The sequence below is a fragment of the Triticum aestivum genome, chromosome 4B (genome assembly GCF_018294505.1).
Source record: "Triticum aestivum cultivar Chinese Spring chromosome 4B, IWGSC CS RefSeq v2.1, whole genome shotgun sequence".
NCBI lineage: Eukaryota > Viridiplantae > Streptophyta > Magnoliopsida > Poales > Poaceae > Triticum > Triticum aestivum.
In genome coordinates, this window is record NC_057804.1 from 137,432,305 (window position 1) to 137,458,343 (window position 26,039).

Here is a 26,039-nt window from a genome sequence, read left to right on the forward strand (position 1 = left end):
CTTTTGGACAAAAAATCTGAGTTGTGAAGATCGGATTCTGAGTTCGCAGTAGATGCAGGCGACATCCGGGCAGCGTGGGCGCGCGTGGCTCTGAAGCGGAAGCGGTCCGGGCGGTGTAAGCTGTCCTATGGGGCTAGCTAGTGCACGTGTTCTGTTCGTGGACCGGGCATGGAAGGTGGCGCCTAGGTGCTGCGTGGAAGACTGCGGTGCAGATCTGATTGATACTTCATGGGAGATTTGTTTTGGATAAAAAAGATAGGGACCGAGTCCCTGGAGGCAACGGCCTCTCCTATCCGACACAGAGACAGAAGCAACGGATCCAATCGGCAGAAAAGGCCATCGCTGGTTGTGCTATCCATCGGAATTAGCAAGGGCAAGGCAAAGAAAATTAGCTTAGCATCAGGAGTTGAGCCAGGACAGGAGCTATACATGTGAAGACCAGAAGAGATTTTTTGGTTGGAAGTGCTAGTACACTAGTAGAAAAGGGGCCAATGGTCCAGGCCGGTCCAGCCCATTAGTCCCGGTTCAATCCAGAATCGAGACCAATGGGGGCATTGGACCCGGTTCATGAGCCCCAGGGGCCGGCCGGGCCACGTGGGCCATTGGTCCCGGTTCGTCTGGACCTATTGGTCCCGGTTCGTGGGACGAACCGGGACCAATGGCCCTCGCTCCTCGCCCACCACCATTGGTCCCGGTTGGTGGCCTGAACCGGGACCAAAGGACAACCATTAGTCCCGGTCCATTCCACCAACCGGGACTAAAGGGTTGGTCCTTGTTGCGGCCAAAGTTTAGTCCCACCTTGCCAACCGAAGGGGAATCAGACCGGTTTATAAGCACCTCCCTCTCTGCCTTATTGAGCTCCTCTGAAAATGAAAATAGATGCCCTTATATAGGGAATTTAGCCTAAATTCATACGAATTTCTCTTGAAATTTGTTATGAATTTAATTTGAATTTCCTCTATAAGCGCATATATGCTCATTTCTGAGTAGCTTTTTATATAGTTTTTTTTCTTTTCTGCTATATTTATTTTTTTCTTTTTACTTCTAAGTTGTAATAAGTCATTAAAAATAAGCATCTATGCTCATTTTTTAGTAAAGTTAATCATAACTATTTTTTCTTCTATTTATTTTTGAATTGTAATAAGTCATTAAAAATAAGCATCTATGCTCATATTTTAGTAAAGTTAATCATAACTATTTTTTTCTTCTTTTTATTTCTGAGTTGTAATAAGTCATTAAAAATAAGCATCTATGCTCCTTTTTTAGTACAGTTAATCACAACTATTTTTTGCTTCAATTCATTTCTCAGTAGATTTTTATATAGTTTTTTTTCTTTTCTGCTATATTTATTTTTTTCTTTTTATTTCTGAGTTGTAATAAGTCATTAAAAATAAGCATCTATGCTCATTTTTTAGTAAAGTTAATCATAACTATTTTTTCTTCTATTTATTTTTGAATTGTAATAAGTCATTAAAAATAAGCATCTATGCTCATATTTTAGTAAAGTTAATCACAACTATTTTTTTCTTCTTTATTTCTGAGTTGTAATAAGTCATTAAAAATAAGCATCTATGCTTCTTTTTTAGTACAGTTAATCACAACTATTTTTTGCTTCAATTCATTTCTGAGTAGTTTTCTATATAGTTTTTTTTTCTGCTATATTTATTTTTTTTCTTTTTATTTCTAAGTTGTAATAAGTCATTAAAAATAAGCATATATGCTCCTTTTTTAGTACAGTTAATCACAACTATTTTTTGCTTCAATTCATTTCTGAGTAGTTTTCTATATAGTTTTTTTTCTTTTCTGCTATATTTATTTTTTTTCTTTTTATTTTTGAGTTGTAATAATTCATTAAAAATAAAAAAGAGGCGCAATGCTTATTAATTTGCTTCAAGCCTTTCGGAATAGTGTCAACTGCACTGCACATAGCTCTGTGCAGTCTACCGTATTCCTCAAGGCTTGAAGCTAACCAACGTGCAGGAGCATTGAGCCTCTTCGTCATCGTCTCTGCACTCAGGGCTTATAAACAGCTGCGAGTGCCTCTCGCTTGGCGAGGTGGGACTAAAAAATAGCTGCAGGAACCGGTTGGTGGCATCAACCGGTACCAATGCCGCTCTTTGGTCCCGGTTGGTGGAATCAACCGGGACGAATGCCGCTCTTTAGTCCCGGTTGGAGCCACCAACCGGGACCAAAGGTCTTCGTTTCCCGCGCTTTGGGCTGCTGAAAAGAGGCCTTTGGGGCATTGGTCCCGGTTGGTGGCACCAACCGGGACCAAAGTTTTTGCTATATATACAGCACTTAGCACGACTTCGATCTCTCCTGCTCCACTCCCGTCACCGCGCGTCTCCCTGCCGCCGCCTCGCCGTCGCCGCCCCGCCCCGACGCCGTCGCCGCGCCGCCCCGCCACGCCCCAACGACGTCGCCGCCCCGCCCAGCCCCGCCCCGCGCCGTCGCCGCCCGTGCGCCTCGATCGACGTCACCGCCCCGGCCCGCGCCGCCTCGACGCCGTCGCCGCCCCGCTCCGCACCTCATCGTCGCCTTCGCCGTCGCCGTCGCCGGCCGTACGTGAGCACCTCGCCGTCGCCTTCGCCGGCCTTACGCTGGCCACCGTCATTTTTTTGTTAGATTAATTAGATTTTTTTTGTTAGGTTAGATGTGTAGTAATTTAGATATGTAGTTCATATATTTTTTTGTTAGATTAGATTTTTTTTGTTAGATTAGATGTGTAGTAATTAATTTGTTTATATTATGTTAGATTTTTTTGTTAGATTAATTAGATTTTTTTTGTTAAATTAGATGTGTAGTAATTTAGATATGTAGTTCATAGATTTTTTGTTAGATTAGATTTTTTTTGTTAGATTAGATGTGTAGTAATTAATTTGTTTATATTATGTTAGATTTTTTTGTTAGATTAATTAGATTTTTTGTTAGATTAGATGTGTAGTAATTTAGATATCTAGTTCATAGATTTTTTTGTTAGATTAGATTTTTTTGTTAGATTAGATGTGTAGTAATTAATTTTGTTCATAGAATTTTAATGATTTTTTTGTTCATAGTATTTAGAAAAAGGAAAAAAATAAGAAGTAGTTTATATATAGTTGATCTAGCTAGTTGATTTAATAAACTAATGTATTTTACTATATATAGAAGTAGTTTGTTTTTAGTAAGTACTACTTATTTATTTATAGTAAGTGCTTAGTAGTTGAACTAGATAGTTGATTTAATTAATAAAACTACTGCTATTTAACTATATATAGAAGTAGTTCCCGCATCGACGTCGGCGATGCCTATCCCGCATCCTCGTCGTCGTCGACTCGGCGGTGGAGGCCTGCTTGGTCAGAGCCATGTTCGGGACTGGGCTCCGCCGGGCTGGTATTGGGAGGTGCTACCTTCCGGGGGACGTAGGTTTGTGAGGAGACAGCCCGTTGTTGACCCGATCCTTGTTTGTTGGCGGTCGCGTGGGCCAGTGACGGTGGTGAGGCATCCGGACACCGCGGAGGTGGTACGTCACCGTGTTAGCGAGGAGGACGAGCATGTCCGTCGCTACATGGTTGCATTGGAGGGCAGGTTCGACAATACCTGGCAGGTTCTTCACGGATCTCACTGGAGCTATGATCCTGTGATGGTTCCTTATCTTTGGATGCCCACCGCCCGCGTCGATACCCGTTGGGCGCTACGGTTCTAGTTGTATTAGTGATAATATTCGACGATGTACGGACACCAAGAGATGATGCACTTTTGCTTATAATTATTGAATGCATGCTAATTTGAATAATATACTTTATTTTATGATTTGGTTTTGCTTATTTTATGATTTGGTTTTGCTTATTGAATGCTCATGTTGGATAAGTTCTCCTTCATTCCCGTGTGCTAGACAGTTTGATATAATAATGCATTCGGGAATGAAAGGAGGAGCTACGTACATCGATCATCGATAGTCAACCCATGATTAATAATAATGATCTAGTTTAATATTTGAATTATGAACGTAGGCCGGAAATGCCGTACTCATCGGACGACGAAAACCGCCCGGGGGAGTGCGACTGGTGCCACGACGACCGAGGTATCTGCGACAGGTTCATTGTGCTGGACGAAGATCGTCGCTTCAGCATTAAGCTCGAGGAGACCTTCGATGTTCATACGGTACGCAACCGACGATAATAGTTTTTTTCGTAATTACTCATGACTTCAACTATTTTAATCATGACAATATTTTTCATCTTTTCCAATTCGACTAGCTTATCCCATGCTTTGCAAGACGCTATGTCTTGGAGAGGATGGGTTTTGAAGACCATGAAAGTTTCGAAACCAAAAAAATTATCCTAAGTACCCATCATGGTGTGGATTTTCAAGTAAAGTTGTACAATGCTCAGAGTGTAACCCATTTTGGTTGCAAAAATTGGGAAGCACTTTGCAAGATGTATGGTTTTGATGAGGGTATGCTTGTTACCATGGATCTTGGTGATCCTACAATCGAGCAAGAGAGACCTACGATTTTCGTCCTTGTGGATACACCTTCAATTCTTCCCCCATGTGAGCTTAACATAGTTATTAAGTAATTTATATTGTTTATTTCAAAATAGTTGACAACTTATTCTCCATTGACAGCTTATTTTCATTCCTCAAAGAATGTGCGGAAGATGGTAGACAAAACCTACTACACTGAAGGCTCCGAACTAACTTATCAGGAGAAAAATCATCTGGTCGCATTTTGTACTGATCTTGAGAATTACAATGTTTACAATCGAACTCCTCAACATTATGGTCAATACGTGCCACTAGTGCACGTGTTGAACTACAGTAACTACCATGGAGATACCTTGGTAAGATTTTTTACTATTACGACATCCGTGCATATTTTTTCACACTTCTAAAACTAGTACATCATATCATTGCTAACTACGAAGTTATTACTATGTTTTTCAACAGATAATCCCGAATGATTGTGTGCCTCATCTGATGTATACACACGGTAGCCTTCATGTTTTGAACATACAACCAGGTCTTCCTACGAATCTGAACTGTCCATACCGGGTTTCTAAAAGAAGTGGAGACATGACAATCAAAGAATGGAAAAAATGTATGGACAGTCGTAAGGAGCTTCTTGGAAGCAACATTCAGCGAAGGGCAAAAATTGGAGACAGGATGATCACCATTCTTCATAATGGAGAGTCAGGGTCTATATTGTTTTATGCCATTTTACCTTAAGGGTGTTTAGGTCCTACCTGATACTGATGATCATGTGTTAAGAACAATTATGTAGGGCTGGGTTCGATGACTATGAGGATGATGATCGTATGACTTATTATTAATAACGAGTAGAAGTTGTATGATGATGCACGATTAGTAGGACGAGTACTTGTTATTATATATGCTGATGTATGCGAGCATGCATGAGTTATTATATCAGCGGGTAAAATGAACATATATAGCAGCAGCGTTGGTAAACCAAGGACGAAGATATAAGAGAGGACACTTCTCTCTATTAGCTAGCTAATATAACAACCTAAAAATAACCCCCAAAACCCCTGAAGCAGCCACTTTCCAAAAAAAAGATGGACTTTTGGTCCCGGTTGGTGCCACCAACCGGGACCAAAGGCCCCCTGACTGGGCTCGGCGCACAGAGCCACGTGGAGGCACATTAGTCCCGGCTCTTGTTTGAACTGGGACTAATGGGTGGAGGTATTAGTAACGGCCCATTAGTCCCGGTTCATGAACCGGGACTAAAGGCCCTCACGAACCGGGACTATTAGGTGTTTTTCTACTAGTGGTAGTACGTGGAGGACCGGAGGTTCAGTCGCGTACTTTGGGCATCGCGTGCAAAGCTCGGATAATTTTTCGCAGGGTCAGCCATACAAAGAACCATGGCGCCAACGGATACCAGGTTTGAGGTGGAGAAGTTCAACGGAACTGAAAGCTTTGGGTTATGGCAGACAAGGGTGAAAGATTTGTTGGCACAACAGAGATGCTTGAAGGCGTTGTTGCAGGAAGCCAAGCCAGCTAGGATGGAGGCTGATGACTGGGAGGAGTTATAGTTGAAAGCAGCCGGGACTATACGGTTGTGTCTGTCGGACCAGGTTATTTATCATGTGATGGATGAGAATTCGCCAAAGAAGATCTGGGAGAAACTGGAAAGTCAGTTGATGTCCAAGACTGTGACGACCAAGGTGTATCTGAAGCAAAAGTTGTATGGGATGAGGATGCAGGAGGGGTCAGATCTTGTGGAGTATATGAATGCCTTTAATCAAGTCGTGACTGACCTAGCACGCTTGGGTGCGACGGTTGACGACGAGGATAGGGAAATTCTGCTTCTTTGTTCATTGCCAACATCCTATGACCATTTGATCACTACTTTGACGCACGGCAAGGAGACCGTCAAGAATGAGGATATTACTGCGGCATTGCTATCTTATGATATGATAAAGAAGAACACGGTGGAAGTCTCTCATAGTGAAGGTTTGCTATTCAAGGGTGAGCAGTGGCGGAAGGGATATGAGGCTGGGAAGAACAAGAAAAAGAAAAGGAATATACAGTATCACAGGTGTAAGAAGTGGGGACATATGAGAAAGGACTGTCCAGAACTCAATGGTGGGGCAAGTGCTAATAAGGCAACTCATGGTGATGACTCAGACAACAGTAGTGATGTTCTCATAGTATCAGACAGGCGGTCAACCAAAGGTGAAGCGTGGATGTTGGATTCAGCTTGCTCTTTTCATGCGACACCCAACAGGGAGTGGTTCTCTTCGTACAAATCTGGTGAGTTTGATTTAGCCTATGTGGGCGATGACATAGGTTATCATGTTGCTGGAGTAGGTGACATCAAAATCAAGATGTTTGACGGAGTTGAGCGGATGCTTCGGGGAGTCAGGCATGTGCCAGGGCTAAGGAGGAATCTAATTTCGCTTGGTGTTCTTCATGATGGTGGTATGGTATTCCGTTATGATCGGGATAAGAAGACCATGAGAATCATAGAAGATGAGGTGACCGTGATGATTGGAGCGAGGACGGCTTCGCATCTTTACAAGTTGCAAGGGATCACTATTGCAGGTGGAGTCACGGAGACTGGAGTTGCGGGAGTAGCAGCGGGGTCTCACGGTGGCGGCGGGTCTGGGGCAGACTCGTCGAGTAGCTCTCAGTAACCTACGAAGAAGACAGCACAAGTTCGGAGTACATGGAAGTTTGACGCATGGACAAATTCAAGGTGGTAGAGAATATTCGCCAAGGTGTAGTTTGTTGTGTTTGTGTCGAATATTTTGTACTAGTTGGGTTACATTGGACTTGGTGTTGTAGTGTGGGCATGATACGTGTAGTGTCGGAGTCGGACACGTTGTACCCTTGGCCTCTTATATATGAGGAGGCACCGCACATTGTAACCTATGCCAACATAATAGCACAGGAACGCAGGGGAAACCGGCGGCATGTGCCGGCGTCCAGGGCGACCTGGTGCGGTCTTGTCGCGGTATCATGGGGAGGAGCGCCCATAGTCAGGCCCCGGGGATGTAGCAATATTGGTGAACCTCGTTAACAAATCTCGGTGTCGTCCTCGTGTGATTGCTTGGTCCTTGGATGATCAACGGTATTGCCTCGGATTTATTCTAACAGAGAATAATTATCACAGGGATGTGCCTTTAATCGTATTATACGTACGATCAGGATGGATGTAGAGAGATCAATAGATGATGCTCCTTTTGAGAAGAAAGTAGTACCAGCTCTTCTCGCCTTTTAAGACAAGAAAAAATGGAAATGGGAGTGAAAAAACACAAAAGCATCATGGGATCGAAACGCGCAGTAATTTATGTGCACAGTACGTGTGCTAGCAGTTTGTGGAAAGAATAGATAAGCATGTGAGAAAGATTGGTAAAGATACACACATGCATGCAATATAATCTCTCTTACACTTGTTTCAACGGGTGTCAATTTTTAACTATGAAAAGTTGCACGCGTCATTCTCTACTTACACTTGTTTCTTGAATTTTTGTAGTGAGATTTGATGGGCTAGAGAGAGAGAGAGAGTCTTTCCAGGATTCTAAAGCACCAAACTTTAGGGTCTCTAATGACCACGGGCCGGATGCTTATCTTTAGCTAAACTTTACTTTAAATTCCCCTCATGTTAAGCTAGCTTTTGACACCCACTACTTTTGAGATGGGTAGGAATGTGGATTTGGAAAATCTAAAGCACGAAAAGGAGGATCCTTTTACTCAAATGGCATCACCATACACTAAAAGCAAACACACCTTTAGGTCATCTCCTTAGTAAAGATTGCTCTCCTTGCCTTCTAAAGTGCCTCCACCTTTCTACAACCCCGAAGTCATTAGTGATACCGTCAATGGCGATACAATAATATATACACTCTACATGCTCTGTGAGAATGTACTCACTCCGTTCACAAATATAAGATATTTTGAATATTTTAATTTGGACTACATCCAAACAAAAATGAGTGAACAGACACCCAAAAACGTGTCTATATATACCCGAGTCGGGGAGAAAAATAGAACATCTTATATTTGTGAACGGAGGGAGTACTACATATACATATGAACTGTTAAGCCAAGCACGGGCCAACCTTTTTGCACATAGAATGGATACGTATGCATCATACGATAAATTAATACACACACGTATCAACTTTGAGAAGTATACAAATAGCGCATCAAGTAAGGAGGAACAGCAGCCGCCTATGATATTATTTTTTCTACATTTTACGATCAAAATGGATTGATGGGGGAAACCAATACCAAAGTTCCGGAATATTATAGGAACCGCATTTCCACATGTAGCACATCCACCCAAGACAACACATTGTACTTCCATCTCCATTGGACGATCGCCAGCCATGCATTTGAGGTCCAAGGGTCAGTTTCACTCTTGGTTTCTTAGGCTCCCATACTGCAGCCTGGAGCCTGGAGCCACCAGGCTGTTGCTTCTACCGTGTAGGAGCCTCGAGCCACCAGGCTGTTGCTTCTACCGTGTAGGCCTGGGTTCGAATCCTGGTAATACCATTTTGGGCTGCAGTATGGGAGCCTAAGAAACCAAGAGTGAAACTGACCCTTGGACCTCAAATGCATGGCTGGCGATCCGCTTTCGACTTCTCAGCAGTGTTAGTAACCTCATGGCTCCTCTTCCCTCTCTCCCTCCCCACCCTTCCTCCCCTTCTCCTCCTCGGCTCGGCAGATCTGCGCCCCGCCCTTCCCCGGTGACTGGCGTCCGGTCGCCCTCACCTTCAGGTGTAGCTCCCCCTTCCCTATCCTCCCCTGTTTCTTCGCAGGTGGATCCCTCCCCTTCCCTCTCTTCGCTGCCGGTTCTTGGATCTCGTTTTTGGGCGCTGTTGTCGGATGAGGAGGACTCGCGGTCTCTGCCTTCCTCCCCCGGTGGTGCGGTGGCCTGCGCTGGGGAGGTGGCGGTCGCCTGCGCCGCCCCTCGCCCTCGTAAGTTTGTCCCCGGGGGTCGGGGCCGGCCGTTGGGGGTGTCTCCGTCGGCCGACGGCTGGTTCCGGGTCTCGCGGCGTCGGCATAGATCTGGTAAATTTGCGTCCACGTCTCCTGCGCTTGGTGTCTTGGGTCGTGCTCCTGATGGGGAGCTTGGAGGCTCTCCATCTCCCTCTCCGTCTCCGGCTGCGGGGGCTCTGTTGCCGGCGGTGGCGGCGGCGGGGCCGCTGGTCGCTCCGTGTACCCTAGATCCAGATCTCTGTGTAGTGGCCGCCGGTTCGCGGGCCAGCTCCCCGTGTGGGCCTGCTGGGCCTGTCGGGGCGGTGCTGGCTAGTGGGCCTTCCCCCCCCCCCCTCCCTCTCTTCGGTTATCGATTTCCCCCCGCTGGTTTCTCTAGGCCCAGGTGGGCCCCCCGCCCGGTTACTGGCTCCCCGTCCCTCTCCGGCCCACTTGGCGAGCCGGGCCCAGGGGGCACGGCTCGCTCGGGCTATTTATGGATCCCTCGCGGCTCGATACCCCCCTGCTAGGGTTTACTGCGTCCGCCGCTGACTTGCGCCGCTATCGTCTTCCCATCCGTCGCATCATCAGATCCCCCCCACCTCCACCCCTCCTTCTTCCTTTTGCTGCGGTGATCTCCATGGACAAATCTAGGGGTTCTTCCTGCGAGGCGCTTTCTGGTTGCAAACGGCGCCGCGAGGATCCCCCCGCCTCCGCGGTGGAGCTGGAGCTTGAGGCTTCGCTCCGCTCCAAGCTGGGGTCGGAGCAAGCGGCGCGCGAGCGGGCGGCTCATGCCCGTGAGGCCTGGGCTCCGGGTCCGGAGCAGGTGAAGGAGGGTGTGACTGGATCTGGCTTGCAGGGCTCTGGGTCTGGTCCCTCTCCTTCCCCGGTGTTGGACCCGTGGGAGGCGGCGGTGGCTTCTGGCGGTGGGATGTCTTCGTACTCGGCTTCCCTCCCGGCTCCGGGGGTTGGGCGTGGTCCGTCGGCCCCGTCTCGGCCCCTACCTCCCCCTCCTCCTCGCTCGTTTGGGGCCGGATCTGGTTTTCGTCCGCCGCCTCGATCCTTCGCGGGGCCGGCGCGTCGGCCGCCCGGTTCGGCTTTTGGGGATGGGATCCTTCCCCCTCCCCAATTGCAGCAGCAACCCCGCCCCTCTCCCTCTTCCCACAGCAACCACTCGACGCTTACCTGCTTCGCTTGCCACAGACCGGGCCACTTTCAGTCTCGCTGCACCAATCCACCATTCTGCTTGATTTGTCGCTCTGATGGTCACCTCACGGTCAATTGCATGGATAGACAGAAAACTCCCGCGGTCATCCAGTTTGGTCTGGGTCTTCCTGGCTGCTCCTTCTTCGCTTTTGATGGTGACCTGCCTGTTCGGGAGGTGGCTCCTACGCTGTCCAATGCGGCTATTGTCTCTGTCAAAGACCAAAAGATCTCCCCCCAAACTCTGCTGGAAGGGCTTCGCATCTGGGATGTGGCTAGTTGGGACTGGCAAGTTGTGCAGCTGTCAGAGTTTGACTTCTCTGTGGTGTTCCCCTCCAAAGATTGCCTGCGAATGATTGCTTCCTGCACCAGCTTCACCTTACCTCTTAATCAACTGGTGGTTTCTGTCAAAGCGGCTGCATCCAACGGTACTGCTGTTGGTCCTTTGTCTCAAGTGTGGGTGTTGATTGAAGATCTACCTGCTAGTCTGCGCTCGTCTGTTTTCCTCATGTCCTTTGGGGTTTTGATTGGGAAACCCATCGAGGTGGATGAGGAGTCTTTGAACAAGGTTGGTCCTGCTCGGTTGAAGGTCTGGTGTGTTGATCCTGATCGGGTGCATGGCTTCATTGATGTCTATCCCTCTCCCAATGGCATCAGGTTGCGGGTGCGGGTGGAGGGGGCGACGGCGGCTGCTCCACCTTCCCCCCCTCCTCCTGCTAACCCTTCGGATAAACATGACAAGGAAGGGGATGGTTCTTTTGGTGGCCCCAATCAGAGTTTTGGGTCTAATCTCCGCTTCACTCAATCTGAATGGGATAGCCTGGCAGACTCAGAACGTGAGATGTTTCATTCTCAAGCGCCTGCTGGTGATGCTCCTCGTGAAGATGTAGTGATTCCCCCTTCAGTCCAGATGGCCCCCTTTGCTGCTGCTGATCTGCCTAAAGCTCTGCCTTGCTCGGCTACTCCTGTGTCTGCTGCATGCTCCAACCTCCCGGCTCGCCCTATCTCCCCCACTCGTTCGGGTATTGAAGATCTCCCTGGCTCTCCTGCTCGTGATATGATGGAATCACAACACCCCTCGAAGAAGAAATCCTCAGTTCGCAAGTACTCGGCTAAGAGCCGGACCTCCTCGGGCTCGAAGCAATCTATGACGGGGATCTGTCGGCGTCTTGATCATGATCTGGGCTCCATGTCCCGCTCGGGCCCCCACGCTGGCTCTCCTGCTGCGCGGTCGCCTGCTATCCGCTCCCCGGTGTCCACGGCCTGCAAAGGTAGGCGGGTTTCACATTCTGGTGGCTCGATTCTGGAAAGGGCGGAGAAGCGGGCTGCGGCGAAGGACCTCCCTCCCCCAGGTACCTCCCCATCCCCATCGGTCGCTGTTTCTCCGGTTCGGGTGGTTTTACCTTCGATGTCTGATGATCATCTTTTAAACATTATGTCAGACGTGGGTTTGGTGGTTGATACTTCTGTTGGCTCTCCCGGTTCGCTCCTTGCTATTATTCGGGCTAATGAATTGGCCCAAGCTACCATTGCGAAAGCCAAAGAGGTTGTTGCCTCGCGGGTGGCGGATGCTGGTTGTGTTGTGGGGGAGGCTTCGGGTGCTGGTAGTGGCCAGCCCTCATCCTCATCCTGCCTTGCTAAGAGGGGTACTAATAAACGATCTAAAACCTGTGTGGCCCCCAGCAGGTCAAGCCTCCGTATCAAGAACCTTTCGTATAAATGAGGGCCTTATTCTGGAATATTAGAGGGTTCGGTGCTAGGGGGCGCCGTGACCAACTGAAAGATTTGGTTCGTTCTAACTCTATTGACTTTGTGGGGCTGGTTTAAACGTTTAAGGATTCCTTTACCCCCAGTGAGCTTTCTGCTATCGTGGGTATGGATAGATTTCAGTGGCAATCTTTACCGGCTTCGGGCCACTCTGGTGGGATTTTGATCGGTTCTAATAAGGATATTTTTGACTTTGTTGCTTTTGATCATGGGTTTTATTGGGCTAGTGTTGTTCTCTCGCATAGACCTATGAATGCCCTCTGTGAATTTATAGTTGTTTATGGGCCCGCGGATCACTCCTTTTCGCACCTTTTCCTTGATGAACTTTTGATCAAGCTTGAGTCCTGATCTCTCCCGACGGTGATTGGGGGAGACTTTAATCTTCTGCGATGCCCTCTTGACAAGAATAATGATAATTTTTCCTGGTCTTTAGCCAATGCTTTTAACGACTTTATTAGTGTCAATGCCATTCGGGAGCTTCCTCGGGGGGAGCCCGCTTTACTTGGTCTAATCATCAGGCGAACCCTATCAGATCCGTGCTTGATCGTGTCTTCCTATGTCCCAGTTGGGATGCCTTGTTTCCTAGGTCATCTCTTGTAGCTAAATGTATTGTGGGGTCAGACCACACCCCCTTGATTCTGGATGATGGTTCCATTCGCAATAGACCTCCGACTAGATTTCAGCTTGATGCTTCTTGGCTGTCTGTTGATGGCTTTGTTGACATGGTTGCGGCGAAAATCTCCCAATCCCTCTCTCACAACCCCCGCTCTTTTGGCCCTCTGGATGATTGGCAGTCATGTGCCTATGCTTTACAAAAATTTCTTAGAGGCTGGTCGCATAACCGTGCGGCGGAGGATCGCCGCTCCAAAGCCTTCCTTGAAAATCAGATCCTGGAGCTGGATCGTACTGCGGACTCTATTAGGCTCTCGGATGATGGTTGGGCTGTTCGCTATAATCTGGAGGCCGCTCTTCTGCAGCTGCATCATCAGGCTGAGATTTACTGGCGTCAGAGGGGCACCCTCAATTGGACTCTCAAAGGAGACGCTCCTACTGCTTATTTCTTTGCGATTGCAAATGGTAGGCGTAGGTGTTGTGAGATTAATAGCCTATTGATTAATGGTATGCGCTCTACAGACCAATCTGTGATTATGGCTCACGTGGTGGACTTCTTTTCGTCTCTGTTAGGGGCTAAACCTCCATCGGGCCTGTCCATCTCCCCCCACCTCTGGAGTTCTGGTCTTAAAATTTCTCCTGAGGAGAATGCTTCCTTGATGATTCCGCTCTCCGATCAGGAAATCTGGGATGTGGTTAATTCTGCCAATACTAATGCTGCTTCCGGGCCTGATGACTTCTCCATCCCTTTCTTTCGGAAATTTTGGCCCCAGTTGAAACAGTTGGTGTGTGACGTTATTCAGGGTTTTTGTCTTGGTACTGTCGACATCTCTCGCCTGAACTATGCTGTTATATCCCTGATCCCTAAGGTTAAGGGTGCTGATGTCATTTCCCAATTCTGGCCTATAGCGTTGATTAACAACTTTGCCAAGTTCCCTTCCAAAGGATTTGCGAACCGGCTGTCTCCGGTAGCTCACAGAGTTATTAGTCCCTTCCAATCTGCTTTTATCAAAGGGCGCTTTATTTTAGATGGCATTCTATCCCTTCATGAGATAGTTCATGACCTCCATGTGCGGAAATCCAAAGCTATCATTCTCAAACTAGACTTCGAAAAAGCGTATGACTCGGTTAGCTGGTCTTTTCTCAGGCAGATTCTTCTTGCCAAAGGTTTCGATGGTGCCTATGTTCACTGTATCATGCAGTTGGTCTCGGGTGGCCACACTGCAGTTGCCGTAAATGGCGCTATTAGCAACTTCTTTGCGAATGGGAGGGGCCTCCGCCAAGGGGATCCGGCCTCCCCTGTTCTTTTCAACTTTGTGGCTGACGCTTTCTCCTGTATGCTCTCCAAAGCGGCTCGATGTGGGCACATTATTCATGTGGTCTCTCACCTACTTCCGGAAGGGGTCTCTCACTTGCAATATGCGGATGACACAATCATCTTGGTAGAGTTGGACAATGCCTGTATTGCCAATCTGAAATTTATTTTGTTGTGCTTCGAAGTTGTTTCTGGTCTTAAGATCAATTTCGCCAAGAGTGAGGTTATGGTGACGGGCGTTGACCGAGCGGAGGCCTTGTGGGTGGCCAGACTCCTCAACTGCTCCTTAGGTTCCTTTCCTTTCAAATATTTAGGTCTTCCTATCTCTCCTGGTCTGCTTCACGCGAAAGACTTCGCTCCGGTGGTTGCTAAAGTGGGGAATAGGGTGCTTCTTTGGAGGGGTAGGTATAATACCAATGCTGGCAAAGTGGCTCTAATCAATTCTTACTTATCCTCTCTCCTGTTGTTCCTTATGGGCTTTTACCGTCTCACGGATGGTGTGCATGCTGGCTTCGACAAACATAGGGGTGGCTTTTATTGGAATTCTGCAGATAACAAAAGGAAGTATAGGTTGGTTAAGTGGCAGCTTATGTGCAAGCCTAAAAACCTTGGGGGGTTAGGCATTATTAATACTCGGGTGATGAATATTTGTCTGCTCATTAAGTGGTTGTGGAAAATTATGACGGTTGGGGCCGATGTGCTGTGGTTTTCGATTCTTAAGGCTAAATATTTTCCTAACTCCAACCCTATGTTTGCCCCTGCGCGGCGTGGTTTGTAGTTTTGGAAAGCCCTTGTTAAAGTTCGGCCGATTTTTTTGGAGCACGTTAAGTTTTGTGTGGGTAATGGGTCTGCTGTTCGTTTTTGGTTAGATTGGTGGTTCGGGGATGCTCCCCTGGCTGTTAGCTTTCCGGTTCTGTTCTCTTATTGCCCCAATCCGCAAATCTCCATCGCGGAGGTGGCTGCTAATAATTGGGACTTGGCTTTTCGTCGGGCCCTGTCTCCTGAAGAGTTGGAAGAATGGCAAAGTCTTTCTGCCCTCTTCCCTGTGCTCTCGGAGGAGGCTGACTCTGTGGTTTGGCCACTTACGGCCTCTGGGCTATTCTCGGTCAAATCGTTGTATTCTAGACTCATTGGTGGTACTACTTCGGCTCGCTTCTCTTGTATTTGGAAATCTAAGGTCCCTCCTAAGATTAAGATTTCCCTCTGGCAAGCCTTCCGAGGTCGCCTTCCTTTTGCTGATCAGATCAAAAAACGCAATGGGTCGGGCTCGAAATTTGGTAATTTGTGTGGGGCTTTGGAAAACTCTAATCACATCTTTTTCAACTGTGTTCTTGCCAAATTAGTTTGGTCTTGCGTAAGATCATGGCTTCGGGTCTCCTGGGATCCCTCCTCTTTCGCAGACACTAGAACCCTAGCCAAATCTCTGGTAGGGGTCACCAAGAGGGTATTCTGGGTTGGCTTGGGAGCCTTATGTTGGGCTCTTTGGACCATTAGAAACAAATTTACTATTGAACTTACCTTCCCATCTAAGCCTGCTGACGTTCTTTTCAAATCATGTATATTCTTGCAGCAGTGGAGATTATTGACTAAGGAGCCAGATCGGGACGCCCTGGACCTGCTCATCGCCAAAATTCGGGCTTCAGCCTCTCAGATCTCCGGGACGAATCATGGCGTATAAGCCTGGTGCTGTAGTTTGCGGGATTAGGTCTCCTTCTCTCCCCGGCCTGCGTGCCGTGTTTGGCAGCTGCCTGTTTCGTTAGGAATTTGGGCATATTTAACTTCTCTTTGTGTTTCTGAGACTGTGTGAACCTTGGGTATGCGTGACGCTGTCATGTGGCTTTATTTATAAAGTCGGGCTTTGGCCTTTTCTCTAAAAATCTCCATTGGACGACGATTTGTTCCGGTGCGTGCTAAAATTCTTGGTAAATGCTTTGGTGACGAGGACGCCTTTTTTCCTTTTGAAGAACTTGCTTGCAGGAATAAACATCTTTTCACCTTACGTGATGCATCCCAACATATCTACCTAATTCGGTCTCCATGATAGAACCAAAAGCTCATAAACACATCATTTTCAAATATGACCCATATGTCATAATTAGTGCTTGGTAACATGTATAATCGTAGTGAAATGATTGTCAAACAGGGTGAGACCGATGTCGTGGGAAGCACTTGAGAATCTATTAATTGCGTGATCATATATACAATTCAAGGTGTGCTAATTAGGTTCCTCTTCGCTTTGAAAAGGGTGGCTCCAATAAGAAGGGTGCGTGATGATTCCACGAGACCAGAATAATATCATGGCACCAAACAAATTAAACATATATTTCCACCTTGTGGGGAGCAGAACGCAGCATATATGGCTGCTGATTGCAATTCATGTTTCTACATACCACATCAACACTAAACAATTAACTATCCCGCCATCCATATGCAAGACATCGATTATCATGAGATAAGACTGCTTTGCGAGTCCAACACGATGACTAGGCTAAATTAATTTCTGCACTACATGCAGGCCTAATTTTATTTGTATTTGTCTTCAACCTTAACACTAACTAGCTAGATTCATTGTTTAATTACTCCCAAGGAATACCTCAAATAATTTGTTAAAGAGTGGAAACGATGCCTAAATTTAATCAAAATGTCAATTTAGTATTTAGAGCAATATTTATTTGCCACACCCTAGTTGTGTGTTGCGACAATCATTATCCCATTTAACATATATAACTTGCCACATTTTACTCTTAGTTGTGACATTGCGACTACCTTTTACCTGCATTTCATTATTATTTTTCCCAAACTGAAAATGTGGATCAACTTGTTAGGATAACATGAGAGCTAAATGGCAGACAATCGAAGGGGTGTCCCAAATTATGTCCAATTTCATGAAATGCCAATCAAATTCGATAAAATTGTGTTAATTTTGTTGAATAGTTGTGGGCACACCCCTCCCCCTGCCCCCTTTCCAAGTAGCAAATACAAACTTGAGTTGTATGTCTAATCAGCTACCATGTGATCTTGACACATGGGACCACCTTATTACTTTGGAGAAATAATAGATGTGGGTTAAATCCGTCATCTAATAATCATAATTAATAAGGGATAAAATGTGGCAATATTTTCTTAATGGGTAAAAGTTTCACAAGGTTACAATTAGAGGGGGCATGGGAGTGGAGGGTGGGCGATTTACGTACTCTAGAGCTTATATCACGTCAATAAAGTATCAATGGATCAAAATGATAGAGTGAGTTAACATGTTGCCTTTTGGGTTCCACAAAACTGGAGTTGGCTGATCGCCTTGTACATTACACTTTTGTATTTATTTTATTAATATAATTATACAGTAGAACGATTGTTCTACGGTTTTGGTTCAAAAAAATTGATAAGAGTGAGTTCTGGTTTCAAACAATACACAAGTTTCTCGAGAAGCTGAGGACTTTTCGTAATGAATGTTTCAATTTTGGCAAAACCTCGAAAACTAAGTGATCATTTCATTAACCCATTGAATAGGCACACAAATATCAAACAAACTATCTTAGTCAAGAGCCAGACACAAAATGATGTGGCGGGGATTTAAGTGAGTTATTTTAGTGGAAAGTCATAACATAAAAAAAATCAAGGAGACAATAGAAAAAATAGCTTGTAGGTATTTATAAAAAAAATGATGTTGTCCGGTATTTAGAATGATATATGATTTCATATAAACTTGTAGGTAACATTTTGACAGAACCAGGAAAAATAGCTCGCTTGCTTCTCCGAACCATGAAGAAGTGCTACATGTAAATTTATTGAGAAAGAAGATGGCACAACACCAAAGAAGGAATGAGGCAGACATCGCCAAAGCGGCACTACTCAACTGAGAAAACATAAACGACCTAGGATCAGTAACCCGAAAGTCGCTGATCCACGAGTAAAAGATGATCATGCACAACCTAGACTAGCATGGAATCATGAACCATCCACAACAAGAACTTGTAGCCGAGCCACATTAACATGACCCAAATTTGACCACCAAAACGGCGACATGTTACTGTGAATGGAGCACAAGCATCGCAAAGATAAATCTGCCACTAGCCTTGAACAAACCACTTGCACGAGCATAGGTGCAACATCACCGAGCTGGCGAGACCACCAGCTCAATGCTGATGGAATAGCCTCCACCAAGGCCGTAGGAGGACCATGGGGGTGAACAGCCACAACCTAGAGGGAGGAGGGCACACTCCATCATCGGGGGCGATGAGCCGATGACCAACGAGAAGTAGATGCACCAGATTCAACACGGCAACAACAGGATCTCAGACGATCTAGGATAGTTTGAAAATATCTCACTTGCTTCTAATTGGATGAAATCAATCACAAAATAAATGAATTGTACTACTGCCAGAGCCATAATGAAAGACCAAACACCAATATACATATGCTTTGCCTCTTGTACATGAGATGATGGCTATTTATAAGTTTAAGTCTAGGGAAAATAATGAAATACCAAATGGGAAAAAAAAAACGGCTCTGAGGTCTAGGTTAATTAGTTTGTTGATAAGATGATGAAAAGCAAGCTAATGTGACAAATCTCCCGGCAATCGGAAGAAGAAAACACCATCCACAACATCACAGATCTCCACGTCACTATCCAATCCCTCTTCCTCCTGATGTCCTTCATCATCACCGGGGGCGCACTCGTTCAAATCCAAGCTAAAACATGGCGGCTTCGTCACCCCCTTCTCCACGCCGCCACTGTCTTCCTCGCCGCATATGACCTTCTGCTTGACGACCCGAGGAGAGGAAGCCCTAGATCTCGAGTCGAATGCTTCGCAGCTCAGCACTACGATGGCATCCTCGAGACTGATCTCAACGCCATTGCAACCCCTCACCCTTCCACTGGCAATCGCTTTCTTGATGCCGATCTCTGATTCAAGGTTCATTTGGTCGACATCGTCGATCATCAGCACCCGGCGAGGGTTCTCGCGAATCGCTTCGTAAAACCTTTGTGCGCAGCCATGCTCGTAGTCCGGCGATCTCTGCCTCTTGCCGGAAAGCTCGCCAGAGCTCGAACTGGAGTGAACCGGGGCGCAGCCGGCTGATGAGATGGAGGTGAAGTCATTGTGGGACCCAAAGACGAGCTTGGCGAGCTCCAGAACCATGGACTTCTTGCCGTCGCGGTCTCTCCCTTTGAAGAGCAGCCACGTCGTCGAGCTCGGCGTCGGCGTGTCTCGTTGCCTCGCCATGCCGGACCGGCGTTGGAGCACAGCGCTGGCGACGCCCGCTGCCATGTCCTTAATGTGCCACGGCACGCAATCCTCGAGCGCGCCGCACATGATCTTGAGGTTTTCTGCGGTAAGCTCCGTGAACTTCGGGCGCCGCCGCTCCGGATCTGCCGTACCGCCGCCGTGACCGTTGGATGAATTGGACTGAACCGTGATGGATTCTGGGAAAGCGATTTCGGTATTGTGCCACCGAGGAAGATCACGAATCGCCTCCGCCCTTGTGGCCGGACCGTCGTGCCCTTGGTTCGACGGCGGCCACGGTTGCCTCGGCTCGGGATGACATGGCTTGGACGAGCTCATCGTCATCGGATTGTTGTTGTAGCCGGAGAGGGAAGATGCTGCCGGTGATGTAGGGGATGAGAAGCTCAAGGTTAGCTCCGATGTATGGTGGTGCGTTGCTGACCAATTGCGCACGGGGTTCCATAGATCTTGCAACTGCATGCACAGAAAAATGTACAGATGCTTAATTAGCTAAGGAAACACTCCGTCGCCATGCTAGTAAATAATTATTTCCCGTCACATGTTAATTTTGTGCATGCATGTACGTACCTGCTGAAGACTGGTACTGCTGCTCGTCGGTGTGGTGTGATATGGGTCATGGTACCGGCGAAGCCATGATGGTATGTTCGGCTCCGGGGACGGCGTCCTGGCGCACCAAGTGAGCTCGCTCTCGCCGGTAGTGGCCGCGCTGTTGACCAAGGGCCACCCCGTTATCGATCTTCCTGCTTGCTGGCTAGCCTGTGCCTCACTGCACGAACGAAAATCAATCAATCAGGAATTAACTTTCTTTAATAATTCGTAAGAAAATTAACGATCGGAGGCTCGAAGTAGCCACGATCGAGCTTGTAGTGAAGCACGTACATGGTGCAGCTGAGGCTTAACGCGAGGCTGCCGCCGTCTGGCACGACGAGGGGGTGAATCCCCCACACGGCCTCCAAAGATGGCTGCCCGAGCCTGCACTTCATGAACACCGTGCGGCTCGCAAACCCTAGCAGCCAGAACCTTCCGCCGCCGGAGCCAGAGTCGCCGGACACCAGGCGACTCACCTCCATGACGGCGTGCTCAACGGGGCAGTAGTACTGTGACTGTCCGCCGTGCACATGCTCGCCTCTTCTCTTGAGCCAGGCGTCGGCGGCGTAGGCGAGGTCCTCTACGACGAGCGCGACGCCCTTACCGGCGGCGCGGGCCTCGCAAACGAGCGCGCTGAGCTCGCCGGTCTTGGCATCCACCTCCTCCCTGGCCGCGTGCCGGAAAGACGTGACGGAGAGCGGCACGAACTGGACGCTCTTGAGGCGCTCGTGGTGCCGGTGGTGAAGCTCAGACTTGCTCACCTTGTCCATCACGGCTTTCACCGCCGCCTCCGCGCCCTCGCCGACGATGACCAAGCACCGCTTCCTCCCGCTCGCCATGCACTCTAGCACGCGCATGGCGTCGTCGCCGCCGGCCGACTTCGCTCTGGAATCCTTAACAGAGCTCGTCGTCGTCATGTTAGCTGCGCGTTCCAACGACGACGACGACGAGGAGACGGCCTTCTCGACGTTGTCCTTGACTTGCGAGCTGGAGAATCCGGCCTCGCGCATGACGCGGCTCACGCTCGGGTCGTCGAGGATGGAGACGATGAGCTGCTCCAGCTCGACCTTGGCGGCGAGCACAGGCGCGGACGTCTGCTGGATGCCGTCCCCGGCGCCCCCGCGGCGCTGGTGCGCCTGCGCGCGTTTGAACGCGGCGACGAGCGCGTTGGACAGCGCGGGTGCGTCGGCGGCGCCGCGGTGGTGTTGATGGTGCTGCATGTGCGCGCCGCCGTGGAACATGGCGGCGGGTCCAGAGGTGGGGAGGCGGTTGAGCGCCACGTTGAAGCAGAGCTCGAGGGCCTTGCACTGGAGCGGGTGGGAGTGGGAGCGGAGGCAGGCGGCGCGGAGCAGCCCGGCCGGCGCCGGGGGAAGGAGCATGGCGGTGGCGACATGGAGCGGGGTGACCTGCGCGTGGCCGCGCCGCCGCGCCAGTGTGACCGCCTGCCTCACCACGGACGCCGCCTCCGGCGCCAGCGCCTGCTGCACCGCGCAGCCGCCGGCACGCATCTTTGCAGGAAAGCTGGTACGTGGGTACGTTGAATCTACCTGGCGTGACTAGCTCGCTCTCTCTTCTTGTGCTAGCCAGACTAGTAAGTGGCATGGAGTGGGGTTGGTCTGTGTTAATTTTTGGTCATATATACCAGCCTTGTGCCAGTCCAGTCCAGTTACTATCTTGTGTCGTGGCAGAAAGTTGAGCATGGATATTGTAAGTTATTGTCCCTGTACGTTGTAGTGTTTTTTTTTTGAGGGGTGACTGTACGTTGTAGTGTTGTCATACGTGTTAAGATGTCTAATTAGCGTTGTATAAAAATCATCCCCCTCCCTCCCTCTTTCTTTCTTGTGCGCGTTGGAAAAGGAAACGGAAAATGTGGTGATCTGCTGCTTTTTGGTGCAGCCTAGGGTGCAATTGGTCGGAGGTGTCGTGTAGTTCTGTTAAGGAATGTGCAAAGCGGGTTTAAGGCATCTTCAACGCGGACCCTCAAAACCGCCTACCTTCGGGCTATATTGTCTGGACGTGTTATGTCATCGAACGCTGGTCTATATCAGGCCGTCGACCGGTCCGGGCGTATTTTTTCTGTAAAACGGAGATAAAGTTGTGGGGGGGGGGGGGGGGGGGGGGTGGGGGGGGGGGGGGCTTTGTCGTAGTCCGGACATCAGACATGTAGGACTCCAACACCCCCGGTCCACCCAATACCCCTCGATCCCATTTTCTTTCAATCCGACCCTTCTTCTCCCTTACTTTGCATCTGCACCCTCCTTCTCCGACACCACCATTGTGCCTCTCTGACCGGCACACAGGCATTCTCGGACCTTCGCAACCAGCACCGACGCGCTCGCTCGCCTTTTACGGCGTCGTCGCCCACCCAGGACACGTCCGTAAGCAGGTACACTCCCTCCTCCTCCCCCCCCCCCCGGTCGACGACGTCCATGGTGGTCAGCATGCCCGGTAAGTGTTCGGTCAAATGTCATTGAGCTTATTTTCGAACGCCACGTCGTTTTCTTAGAGTTCGAAGGATGGCGGGGTACTCTACCATGGAGGATGAGTTGTTGTGTGATGCACGGTTGGACGTATCCACGGGTTTCATAGGCAGGAGCAGGGGGGCCTTCTGGCAGCAAGCGCATGAATCGTTTCATGCGCGAAAGCACATTGTGTCCTACGACATGCACATCATCCATGACCGCAATGCGAGATCATTATCGTATCAATGGTACGCCATCCAGACCTCCGTCACCAAGTTTTGTAGCGCGGTTGATACGCTGGAGGCAAGGTGGCCATTGCGCGCGGCAGGAGAGGAGATGGTAAGTTTTGCTTCTTCTTGCTCAACTTGTTGATTGATTCATTCATTTATTAAATGTTGCTCGTGTAGCCCGCGCATGATGCCGTGATGTACCATAGGAGGGAGGGACGGCCATTTATGCACATGCACTGTTGGATGAAGCTGAAGGAAAAATATGTTTGGGACGACAGAATTTGTTAATCTCATTGAATTTAAACTATTGTTGTACTAGACTTGATGGCTGATTTATCCTATTTTCTATCCGAACTATGATAAAATCCGCCGTGCTTGCAAGAATTTCGTCCGGTCAGTTAAAACCGGGCGTGAAATATATGTGGACAACGTTTAGATGGCCGGCTCTTGTATTAGTGCCCACAGACTGGTCTTTCTGTCTGCGAACAGATATTGGAGCAAATTTGCGGGTATCATTGGAAATGCCCTCGGGGGCAAATGCATTGCTCCTACATGGATGCAAACAGCGCAAAGTAGTTTTGTGCGGTAACCGGACCTAGTGGCAGCTATCCAGCCACTCACTACCCGCTAAGATTCGTGCAGCAGCTGGCCCACTCCGAGGTATTATCACTGTATCGATTCCTCAGCTACATGTATTACACTCCCTCTCTCCTCCCAGACAATAAATCCAGTCTACCATGACAAAGTTAAATCATGCATATCTTTTAAACTATAATTTCGTTTTTGAAACTTTTTTATATTAGAACTCCTGGCGCCGAGCCCTTTAGAACAAGATCAAACTTGGATACATTCCAAGCACGTTTAAATTTTAACATTTCACATTCCATACATAAAACAAACCCTTTTCACTAGAAAAATGTGAAGCAAACAACTTTTTCACTAGAAATGTGAAACCAACCTTTTTCACTAGAAACGTACTTAACCCAAATATGAAACTGAAACGACAACTTGTGAAACATGTTATTTGAAAATGTGTAATAGTTTATTTCAAAAGAATGAAATGTGTTTTTTTTAATATGCAATTCAAATAGATGTGATTTTTGTGAAACAAGCCAGTAGAAAGTGAAATATAGCTTCTGAAAGTGAAAAATATATGAAACTGAAATGTCAACTTATGAAATGATTATTTGGACATGTCTAACAGTTTATTTTAAAAGAGTGAAATATGCTATTTCAAAAATGTGCAGTTGAAAATAGATGTGGTTTCTGTGCAACAAGTTGTGAGGAATGAAATGTAGGTTCTGAAAATGAAAACAATAGGAAGCTGAATTGCCAACTTGTGAAATGGTTTTTTGGAAATGTGTAACAGTTTGTTTCAAAAGAGTGAATATCTTATTTTAAAAAATGTGCAATTAAAATGTGATTTTTTGTAGAATAGGCAGTGAAAAATGAAATGTAAGTTCTGAAACTGAAATGTCAACTTGTGAAAGTGATTATTTCAAATTCTGTAAAAATTTATTTCAAAAGAGTGAAATATGTTATTTCAAAAAAATCATGGTTTTTGTGAAATATGTTTCATGATTTTTGAACATTTGAAATGTATCAAAAATCGGCCTTGTTTTAAAGGTCTTCGTGTCATGAGTTCAAATATATAAAAAGTTCTGAAACAACATATTTGTTAGAAAGATATGATCAATTTAAGTTAGTAAAGATGAAATAAATGGATGCATTTGCTTGGGAGAGAGAAGAGGTAGAACGGGCACCGAACGGATGTACCCCTACTGTACAATCCTCTCTCACTCTCACGTGACAAAAAAGCAGAGCCGGATCCTGTGATGTACGGCGCCCTAACGTTGAGCTACTCACGTGTGGGCCCGAGGCCACGTGTCAATGGGCGTCACGGCACGTCAGGGGAGCCGCCTCCCAAAAAAACTACTCGTTGTGAACCCATGTGCAGATGTGTTGCCAACTGGGTAATTTATACACAAAACTGACGAGACAAGTGAAGCAACTACCGGTACCGTGCAATTTTTTGCTTCCACGCAAACAGAGCAATGGAATGGTACGTAGGCCGAGGTCGCAAACAACTCCGAAGAACATAAATATATTCTCTCCCATTTCTTTTTATTATGAGTATGTTTTCCTAATATTAGAGCACCTACAGCCGGACTTAGCAAATCCACCTCTCTAAACGTCAGTGGACGCGCCTACCGGTCATCCCTGAAATCTCCTCTTCCACAACCGGATACCTCATTAGCAAATTATCAAATTCATACATAAATCTAGTCCAAATCTTCGCCCAGCGCTTGTTCTCCTCGAAGTCCTCGTTCCTGTCTATATCCATATCCTGCGGCCGGGAGACCCGCGAACTGAAGGTCTGGTCGTCGGCAGGGTAGAGTAGGACATGGGACACGGACTGTCCCACAAGAGACACAAGGTGCCCCTGTCTCTTATGTCCTACTATTTCTTGTTGGGGCCCGTGGCCTCGACGTCTGGTCAGGTGAGGTCCATGATAGACTCTTTGTGGTAGGAGCCGACACCTCCACGACTTGGTTGCGGCACTGGTGCATGCTAGCCAAACAGGATTATGTAGCACTTTTGTGGAAGTATCTCAATTAGTTATCGTCCCAACGAAGAGCAGAGGAGAGTATTTATAGTGGCACTTCTGTCACACACAAAGTGTCACAATTCTCGTGTGAAGTAACTCCTTGAGCTTCTGCAAATATTATTACTGTCCTAGGGAATGAATAACCCAGAATGACAAGGATAAAAGGTTTATAGTAATGACGGTAAAAACTCTTAAAAGTAAATAACATAAATAAAAGTGAAAGTAGAGTTGCGTTTTCTGCAATGAAGAGATTATGTGCAGAGGGAATTCAGCTTGTGGTAAGTAAATAAATATATCAAGGGTGCCAGTGTGACGATAATACCAGTTACCATGTATTATACTCATAGTATTTGATATGTCTGTTCTGTAGGCGAATCACCCTAAGGTTATGAAGCTCCTCTCCTGGGATTACATCCCATTCTATGGTCATGCTTCGCCATTCCCACAAAGTGGTCGTCTCCACAATTAAGGTCTTTAGACCGGAACCAAACATTAAATTTTATGGATCATCGTTATCTTATATTAGCTTTGGTCCTTATTGATATCTCCACCTGTCACGTCAGAGGTCACAGATTTGCTAAC

At 47.5% G+C, this 26,039-nt stretch overlaps 1 protein-coding gene across 1 annotated transcript; it reads right to left on the reverse strand.

Annotated features, from left to right (window-relative positions):
• Positions 1-18,633: 18,633 nt before the first annotated feature.
• LOC123091485 (protein SMAX1-LIKE 3) lies at positions 18,634-21,748 on the reverse strand. The gene is made up of 3 exons (XM_044513014.1): positions 20,449-21,748; positions 20,137-20,335; positions 18,634-20,022 (listed from the first exon to the last, which is right to left on the reverse strand). The coding sequence occupies exons 1-3, from the start codon at positions 21,663-21,665 to the stop codon at positions 18,880-18,882; spliced, it is 2,559 nt and encodes an 852-aa protein (XP_044368949.1). The 5' UTR covers positions 21,666-21,748; the 3' UTR covers positions 18,634-18,879.
• Between the last annotated feature and the right edge of the window lie 4,291 nt (positions 21,749-26,039).